Genomic DNA, 10,026 nt, shown 5'->3' with positions numbered 1-10,026 from the left:
ATTAAAATTTGTGTTGCTAAGCCAGGCTGTTGTTAAGCGAGTCACAGCAGATTTACAACTTTTTTCCACAGTTGTTAAATGAATCTGCAATCATTAAATGAATCCAGCTTCCTCCCATTGACTTTCCTGGTCTCAAATGGCCATTACATAACCTCAGGATGCTGCAAGTGTCATAAATGCACACTGGTTGCCAAGTATCTGAATTTTGATCATGTGACCATGGGGATACTGCAATAGTCATAAGTGCAAAGACCCATCATAAGTCACTTTTTTCAGTGCTATTGTAACTTTGAATGGTCACTAAACAAATGATTGTAAGTTGAGGGCAACCTGTATATAAAACTTGACATTCCAGCTAAAGGTGGACGTAGGGTTACCTTCCATTGACATTAGAGTACATCTTGCTCTACTGGAACTAGAAATCTTTGAAGAGCAAATCTTGCTAGTTTTGCTATTGGGAATCAATGGACCAAACCTAGGTTGCCTAGGCTACAAAAGTATCCCCAAACCTCCTTGGAGGAATTTAACTCTTGGAACAAAGAAAGATCAGGTTTTTTGAAAGGGGTGCCAATAAACATACTATTGCAGTACAGTCATTTAATTTTTCATCCTGGTATCATTATTACAAAAAAACTTTAAAGTGGCTGTTACATCTTTCTGCAGACCATGCCTTTGGTATATCTTGAAGGGAGATTTTGTAAGCGCCCTGTAATAAGCAGAGAACATATCTCACCGTGTCTTCCATTGTCCCATTTATGATGAGGTCGGGGCAAATGTATGGTGCTAAGTATCCATAAGGTCTTGGACCCTTATAATGTTTACTGTAATTACATTCTTGCAGATGTGTTTCCAACTGTTATTAGTTGGGTTGGTCTTTTACCTTGTCATTTAAGCGAACAGAATTTTAAGTTCTTAAGTGTAGCCCTGAGTTTATCCTATTTTCCTATATCCAGCACTTTTTTTTAATCATCTTCTATCTTTTTTTACTGTCATTTTGCTTTACAGTATTATACCTTATGCTCTGCTATATTGTTATTACCTGTGATTGCAATAAGTAATCTATTTACTTACCATATTAAAAATGAAACAAAATGTGACAATATTCAAGAGTTCCAGCCTGCTAACGATGCCTCCTTTGGGGAAGTACATTTCCCTGCAGAACATGCACACAGAACTGCATCCTATATTTATTGAACATTCTTAGTCCTTATTGAGCTGTTTGGATCTCCTCCCTTAGGTGTTTCTTTTTATTTTTTTCCTTTTTCTTTGCAACGTTTTGTACATTTCTGAAAAGCTGCTAATGTCTTCATTTGATAGGAGAATGTTGTTTTAGCCTCACAAGGATCTATTCTTAGCTAAGTTCTCTATTTAGCGTGTTCCCTCAAATGAAAGAAATTTACTGGTGCAACAGGCTGAGGTAATGCATTAAAAGAAGATAAAATATTGCTGCAGTAGTCTAGGTCACTGGTTTATTCATTAGATACTATCTCAAGATGGACAGTTTTCTTCCTACAGTTCAAAAATTAAGATTGGAATTTTTAAGAATGATGCCAAATTCTGACCATATTCCTGTTTTTTAGATATTTTTCAAGCCTTATATTAAGATTAGTAAAGGTTCCCCTTGCACATATGTGCTAGTCGTTCCTGACTCTAGGGGGCAGTGCTCATCTCCATTTCAAAGCCAAAGACCCAGCGCTGTCCGAGATGTCTCCATGGTCATTTGGCCTGCATGACTAAACACTAAAGGCGCCTGGAATGCTGTTACCTTCCCACCAAAGTGGTCCCTATTTTTCTACTTGCATTTTTGCGTTCTTTCGAACTGCTAGGTTGGCAGTAGCTGGGACAATTAACAGGAGCTCACCCATTACATTGCCTTAGGGATTCAAACATAAAATGAACATGAAAATAAAGAGGAGGTAGAAAAATGGAAAGGAGGAAGAAAGGAGAATGAGAATATAGGGGAAAGAGGAAAAGAAAAAAGAATCCAACTTTTTTTAGTACGGTAAAATATAAAATTACTGCTTAATTTTGTATTTTACTGGAACCATAATGGTGCAGTGATTAGAGTGCAGTACTGCAGGCTACTTCTGCTGCTTGCTGCCTACCAGTAGTTTGGTAGTTTGAATCTCACCAGGCTCAAGGTTGACTCAGCCTTCCATCCTTCCAACTTTGGTAAAATGCGGACCCAGATTATTGGGGGCAATAGGCTGACCCTGTAAACCTCTCAGAGAGGGCTGTAAAGCACTGTAAAGTGGTATATAAGTCTGAGTGCTATTGCCATTAATGTTTTCACTTTACCACAAATACTATTCATTCTAGAACAACGAACTAAATTAATCAGCAAAACCCAAAGTCAAGAGTGCACTTTTTTCTATCTCGAGCACAAAGTCCAGAAGCAGTTTCAAGCAGAAACAAAGCTAAATATGGTCTTTTTTTTCCTAATTAAAACAGTCAATGTTACCATCTCTGCTAGTTCCATCCATTTTCCATCTATTCTTCCATTGTGGAGATTGATGTATCTTTCCATTTCTGCGTATATCAAATTCTCACTGCAGTCAACATATATAGTAACAGATCTTTTTTTCCATCTGCTTATCCAGTAATCCTAAAAGGTTTTAACTGTACATTAGTTTTAAGAAGCTTCTGCATTCTAATATGGATTTGTGCACAATATTACTTTGCTTTGTCATAACTCCACCAAAAATAATAAAAAGCATCCCTCTTAGATTCTATTTTAGATTTTTTTTAATTAACTCCATCTGCATTATTTTTATACCTAATACTCCTTTCTCTTCCTAATTTTACCCACACTAACCAACCTGTGTGGTCAGTTGGGCTGAGAGAGAGTGTCACCCAGCTGGCTTTCACGTCTAAGACAAGAGTGGAATTCAGAGTCTCCTGTTTCTATCCTGGTGCAAGAGCAAACTGGCTTGGAGTGGTTTTAGTGCTCACCCACAGGGCATTTTTTTCATTTCTCCATTATATGCCAGTTTCCCATCTGGCCATTGGGCTCTGCTTCTCCATGACTGTGTGTGCTGTGGAAATTAAATACCTGTGTTGCACTGCTATTTTATTTGGGGGAGGGAGATGTTATCGGAAATGGAAATAGTGACTGAATAAAGGTCTGCCAGGAAATCAATAATTTAAAAAGTAGCATTGTAAGGCAACAGCAACATTTCTTCTGAATACAATGTCCAAATTGCTGTTGCCTTTTGAGAAAATAAAACCTTTCACAAACATCAGGAAGAAAAGACTAAGCATATTTAGTAAATGCTAAATTTATTTAATCTGAGACCATTTATAAGGGGAGGTAATCGGATGCTGTTGATGGAGCTCTGCAAACAATCTGACCTCATTACCAAGGATCTCTCCTTGGCTTTTTGACAGCCACTTTTCTCCAATGCCAGACATGGATTTACCCATCCACAGGATAATCTCTTCATTTCTTTCTTTGCTTGTTAAACAGAAACCAGTCTTCAATAAAGTGAATCTTTGCAGTTAATTCCAGAAAGCTGAGAAGACCTACAGCCTAACCTGTCTGCCCAACCATCCTTCCTCTCTTGCAATCACATGGAGTGAAATTATCCTGCAGTGGAATGGTTAATCAATATTTAACTCATACATGAAGATAAGGCCACAGCAACGAGGAAAAACACTCTTTTCCTGTGCTGAAAATCATTCAAGCTTTCAAATCTGCTAAATTCCAAGTGGCAGGCATCACTGTAACTTCATTTTCCTATTAAGGTCAAAACCCTTCAAAACATGTTCAAAGTTTGAAGAATAGTGTATGGTTCTTGTTTTATGAGGATTACCTTTGATGTAAAGATAGCAGCCATGTTTAGATGCCTTCAGTCTACAGTGCAGTGATGATGTAATTGCTGGGCCAAGAGCTGTTTATGAAGCAGGACCATAGATCAGGCAACTGGGAGAAAATATGCTAGAAAAAAAGGCAGCATCAAACAATATCCATTCAGCTCCAAGAAAACAGCATGGCTGATTACACATAATCAATTCAGCAAAGAAAACATTGCCTTTAACACAGAACCAAATGTTTGCAACTTTTTATGTCCCATGTTGAGTTATGTGTACTTTTGAATGTGCGAAAATAGTAACATGCATTCTCCCAGATTCTTCTCATAAACAAAAATAAGCAAAACTAAACAAAAATAAAATATATAAGAATTAATACAAATGGGAAGAAGTAATTGAAGGGTTTAAAGAGGAATAACTGCAAAGCTTCTGTCGTTCATATTTATGCTTTTAAAAACTATCTTTGAATTAATAGCAGATGTACATAATAAAATGCTACAGATGTGGGAAGAGTTCTGATTTAGCTTCTGTTTCTGTGTATGCTGGGAAGAATAGAGTTAAAGATGTTCTATTTTTATACACCCAAGAGCAAACTGACATTTTACACATGGGAAAAGTATTTACAGCTGGAAATTCAATGCAAACAGCTTTTGCCTTTATTTGATATTTATATAGTGATTAGTGTGGCAAATATCAAAGTCTGCCTTAGAAACTCAAAATATTGATTTTTAGATCAAACTGATCTATCAATGTTACTCAACTCTACTTTTCCATATTAGGTTTGGCTGACTGCTTTGTATGCTTGTATCATTACAGTTGCCAATCTGTATTTTAGGGACCTGTGCTTTTAAGAATGCAGTTTCAGATTAGGGAGAAGGGAAATTGATTGATTGACCAATGAGGCAGAAAAACTCAGGTCACACCATTTGAACCTCAAGCCTGCATTGAGTAAATCATTTTCAGTGAGAATTCAAAGGACTTTCTCTGTTCCCCTAATTTTGCAAATGCTCTGTAAGGGTTCCTCTCCTAGCTTATGAAAGTGAAGACTCTTGAAACCGAGTATTTCAAAAGGAACCTTTTATTAAGAAGAATGGAAACCATTAAATTCAAAGCAACTTCTGAATCCCCTTAGGCAATGCAAGTAGAATTAAAGCAGTAGAAGTTAGAATGCAGATTTTAGCCAATACACAAGTGTGAAGATGTTTACTTTATCAACTGCCCTGAGAGCTGAATAAACATACATTCCCATGGCTATCTTCCATTAGGCATTAAAATTCAGCATAAAACTCAAAATTTAAGTTAGTTCTTATCCTGCAGGTTAATGCATTTCATGCCCTTGTTACTTTCTGTCTTTTTACATATCCTGCTGCTGCCATAGAGTTGGACAGCCCTCATGACCTGATTGTGACAGCTTCCACAGAAACATCCATCTCTGTGTCCTGGACCAAAGTCAAGGGTCCCATTGATCATTATCGGGTCATCTTCGTGCAAGCTTCAGGAATGGCATCAGAGGTTACTGTCTCTAAAGATAAATCTGCGCTTACCCTCACAGACTTAGAACCTGGGACTGAATACACTATCTCAGTCATGGCTGAAAGGGGCCGTCAGCAAAGCTTGGAAAGCACAGTGGATGCCTTCACAGGTACTAAAGAACTATCAGATTACATTAATCAGGTACTGAGGGTAATCGCAAAGCTCTTCCATGTCTATTTTATGATTGTCTATGCATTCCATGTCACATTTGGTTGGTGTAGGTGCTTTGCCTTCTAATATTTAGAAGATTTCTCTCATGACCTGGGCATCTGAATGGCCATGTGCATGTACACACACAAACACACACACTCATCCACCTCCCTGTTCCTCGTGAATTGCAGCCCACCTTGATGAAACCTTTTGTATAGAACAGGGGTGTCCAAACTTGGGAACTTTAAGACTTGTGGACTTCAACTTCCAGAATTCCCCAGCCAGCTATGCTGGCTGGGAAATTCTGGGAGTTGAAGTCCACAAGTCTTAAAGTTCCCAAGTTTGGACACCCCTGGTATAGAATAATTGGTGTCAGAACAGTTGTTCATTTCTCAAAACAGAGAGCTAAAATTCAAGAGTGCTCATGAGATCCATTCCAAAGACAAATTCCCTTAATGTATAAGGATAAATTATGCAAAATTTCACATACACACACTCAAGGTTTTATGGTATGCTTATAGCCTTGAGGTTTTAGCCCTACCTTATGTCTATGTTAATGAAAACTACCTCTGATTATTTGATGAGCACACCTAAATTTATCATTACATTTCACATCCTGGGGCTGAATAAACTCCAGCCTGCTATTTTCACAATTACAGGTCTGTTCTCTGCTCTTATTTTTAGGATTCCGACCAATCACACAACTTCACTTTTCTCATGTAACTTCCTCCAGCGTGAACATCACTTGGAATGACCCCTCACCTCCAGCAGATAGGCTGATACTGACCTACAGCCCCAAAGATAAGAAGGAAACCAAGGAAGTGATGCTGGACCCTACAAAGAGACATGCTGCTTTGTCAGGTCTACAACCATCCACAGAGTATATCATGTCCCTGGTGGCTGTACATGGCCTTGTCAGCTCTGAGCCAATAGTTGGTTCAGTCACAACAGGTAAAAGAGCAGAGGGTTCTCTCTTCTGGTGTGATGCCTGTTTTTTAATCTCTTCTACAAGAGAGTTGATTACAAGGTCCTTTAGGAAGAATGCCTTTTGAGTAGGTGCCCTTGTAAGTATATCTCTAACACGGACATATAAACACACACATATACACAATCACCACCAAAATTATGGTCACCTTCAGGAAAACTGTTAAGATCTAACTTTTCCACCAGTTGTTTGGGACCAATTGAGTGGAGTCCTGTTTTGGATGTTTTTATTATTGTGCTTGGTTGCCACCTCATATTTTGTATTTTATATTTATATTTTGTTTGCTTTATAGCTTCATTTTGGGAGTGGAAGTCCTGATTTATTGTTTGTTTTTCTTTTTATGTTGCCCAAGTCACCTTATTTGAGTCAGGCAGCTTTATAAATCTAATAAATATATAAGTACATATTAAAGGCAATCTTTGAAAGGAGAGAATGCTCTTTGATTTAAACTAAACTCTTTTGGGATATTAAAAAGCACATTTAGCTCAAGGTAGACTAGCTTACATTGCCTACTTAATATAAGCTGTCCAGTTTTCTGAAATATCTGAAACGTAAATAAAGGTATGCTTAGTCCTCAGTACTGCTTGAAGAAGCCACATTAAGATACATTTGCTTTACTATTTCAGCTCCTTTAAATAGCCCCATCTGTTTTCAATAATGCCCCAAAATGGGCGGGGGAATGTGACTGTTTTAAAGAACTGTTTGCTTTCATTATATTCCAAAACATCTCTTTAAATCATGCTTGAAACGTAGGGTGTTTCAGTATAATAGAGGAATAATACAGGTTATTTCTAGTCTAAGAATGATATGTGAGGCCATAAAGATTGTTATGAAAATTATAACATGATGTAAACCAAATTTTAGATCTGTTAAGTAGGGTATGGATTAACCAAAAATCAATGATCCATCTCAATTTATTTATCTTAGTACTGTAATTCCTAAACTTTTGGAGAGCTAATAGTCTGTTCCAAGAAATACATTTATATTATTAACAATTCTGGTAAGCCATACAGGATCCGGCAGCCAATACATATCACAAAAACATCTGCCAGCTCAATCTTGGTGTAAGTCTAGTTCAGGATCTATCATTTTCTGATGAGGGGCAATGACTGGAACAGAAACTAATACAGAATGCAAGAGTTGGGGGCTCCTCTCAGGGAAATCAGTATTACTGTATTCTGCAGATTCCAACATTATTCTTTAGGAGATAAAAGAAGAGAGCTTCCAAATTTTAATTTAGAAAATAGTCTCTGTAGCTCTCTGATGTTTAAGAACCCTTGCTGCATTCTCACTATCAGCTGTATTTTGGTTTCCAAGTTTAAATTTATTTTGGATATTTAAATCCAAATACAAGTAGCTACAACACAACTGGCCATAACGTCAGACTGGAGTAAGGAGCAATAAAATAGTTGAGACAGACAGAACATGGATTTTATGTAATGACAAGGACAACCAGATCCCTATTTCATGCTTTCTCACAAATTTCCATTACTAGTGCTATAAATACCACTTTGCCTTCACTTGGCTAGACTATAGAAATAACTGGTATCACAGAAAACCATTTTCAATATATAGTATCATGCAACCAAACTTTGGTTGATAACATTACTAATGTTTTTGTTTAGTTTCCTTTAAAGTATGAGTGGAAATAGAAGAGACAGGCTTCTGGGAAGCAAACTGATCCAATTTCTCCTTAATTACCTTGACACAACAAACACAGCACACTTCTGTCCAAAATTGGTTGCTTTAATAGGAACAGAGAGCTTTCAAAATGAAAATGAAATTGCTTGCTTCTCAATCACACTCCTCTGCATTAGCATGTCCATGGTTGGAGGTTCTCACAAGCCCTGCTGATCTTTAGCTGGTATGACAGTTATGGGTGGTTTGGGGTTGGGGTTTTTTTAGAACCAAGAGGCCCTGGTTACAGTAACCACATTTTCATCAGCTCATAGTTAAACCACTGCAACAAATGGGCTGTCTTTGGAGAGGACTTGAAAGCTACAATTGGTCAAAAATGCAGTGGACAGTTGCTAACTGGAGGCATAGATAAGATCATATAATGCTGGTGCTCCAGTTGTTGTGCTGCTGCTACTTTGCTTCAAGATCCAATTCAGAGTTTTAGGGTTCATAGACCAGATCAAGAAACCAGACTCCACAGGAAGGCTAAGATTGCCTTTTATTGAGATTGGCTCAGAATTGTGCAAGTCTGATTATGATTCTCTTTCTTATACTCCAGAGAATCAAAGAAGCCCATGCCTGAGGCATTTCTGAATTTTATTTGGTTTCTCGTTTTTTTTTTTTTTTTAAATCAGCCTCTTTTGTCTGGATAACAGTTCTTGCATATGTCTATCAAGGTCATCTCTTGTACTCTCTATATCAACTTCCAGGTACTTGCAGATAGGGTGGCTCTGGATATTTTGGTGCCCTAGGCAAAGTCATTTTCCAGTGCCTCATATGGTTCAGTTCATCTTCTGACTTTTTAAATAATGTGTCCTCTTGTTTCTTTTTTTCATAGGTTTTTGGGATTTATACTTATTTTTTCAGTCCTGGATTTTTTTTTTTTATTGGCATTTAATCCTTGAGTGTGTTGGCTCATGAAGTACATCTAAGGCCTTTTGATTTTTATGGGTTTTTTATTTTGCCCTCCCCTAAAATTTGGGTCCCCTAGGTCAAAGCCTACTTTGCCTTAGCCTGGAATTGGTCCTAGTCTCTCTCAGGTAGTTTCAATCCATCCAGTATATCTTTTCAAAGAAGGGATGATATGGTGAAGGAGTTGGGGGCTTGACAGCATTCAGCGTACACCATTATGTATATACTATATAATTGCTACCCAAAGCTACTCATTATATTCCCATTAGAATGTGAATTTCGGAATTTTTAACTGTTGCCCCTTGTTTCATATAGGGATTGATCCACCGAAGAACTTGACAATTGTCAATGTGACTACAGAATCTGTGGCCCTTCATTGGGCACCTCCAATGGCACCTTTTGACCACTATAAGATTTCCTGCAAATCTGCCCAAGGTAATTGTTCTCCATCTCCAAAGTTTGTGAATGGAATTCAGGAGCCCCAATAGAATATATACAAATGGATTTATATAGCAGGATAACCTTTTCAGCAGCTAGGCTACTTTCACCCAACATTATTAAGAGTCTTACTGACTGTATGAACAATTTTACCTTTGAAAGCAGACTAACATTGTCCCATTCACACACCTTTATGCTCAGGCTTAAAATCCAGTTCAAATCAAAAAGAAGAATTAGAAAGAGTAACAGGATGCGAGTTAGTAGAAAAGGTTAAATATTTAGGAGTTTACATTACAACCTCAAATGGGAAATTATATAAGTATAATTATGAACCATTATGGCATAAAATACAGTTAGAGATGAATAAATGGAAAAAACTACAATTGTCCTTGTTGGGAAGGATAGCAGCAGTAAAAATGAATGTTTTGCCTAAGTTTCTATTTCTCTTTCAAATGATACCAATACTTTAAAAAGATACAAATTTGGAAGAATGGCCGAAAGATATTAATAACTTTGTCTGG

The 10,026-nt window shown here is 37.4% G+C and overlaps 1 protein-coding gene across 1 annotated transcript in view; it reads left to right on the top strand.

Moving 5' to 3' along the window:
• Positions 1–10,026, top strand: part of TNR (tenascin R) — a gene marked incomplete at its 3' end in the record, with an annotated part of 475,297 nt that overhangs the window by 432,808 nt on the left and 32,463 nt on the right. The window contains exons 11-13 of the mRNA XM_081945981.1: positions 5,189–5,452; positions 6,178–6,444; positions 9,383–9,502. Of these exons, the coding sequence (XP_081802107.1) occupies positions 5,189–5,452; positions 6,178–6,444; positions 9,383–9,502 (651 nt within the window). The remainder of the gene's footprint in view (positions 1–5,188; positions 5,453–6,177; positions 6,445–9,382; positions 9,503–10,026) is intronic.

This window comes from Natrix helvetica (genome assembly GCF_964273705.1).
Source record: "Natrix helvetica genome assembly, chromosome: 3".
Classification (NCBI taxonomy): Eukaryota; Metazoa; Chordata; class Lepidosauria; order Squamata; family Natricidae; genus Natrix; species Natrix helvetica.
The sequence above is the reverse complement of the archived record's forward strand: the minus strand, read 5'-3'. Positions and strand labels throughout refer to the sequence as shown.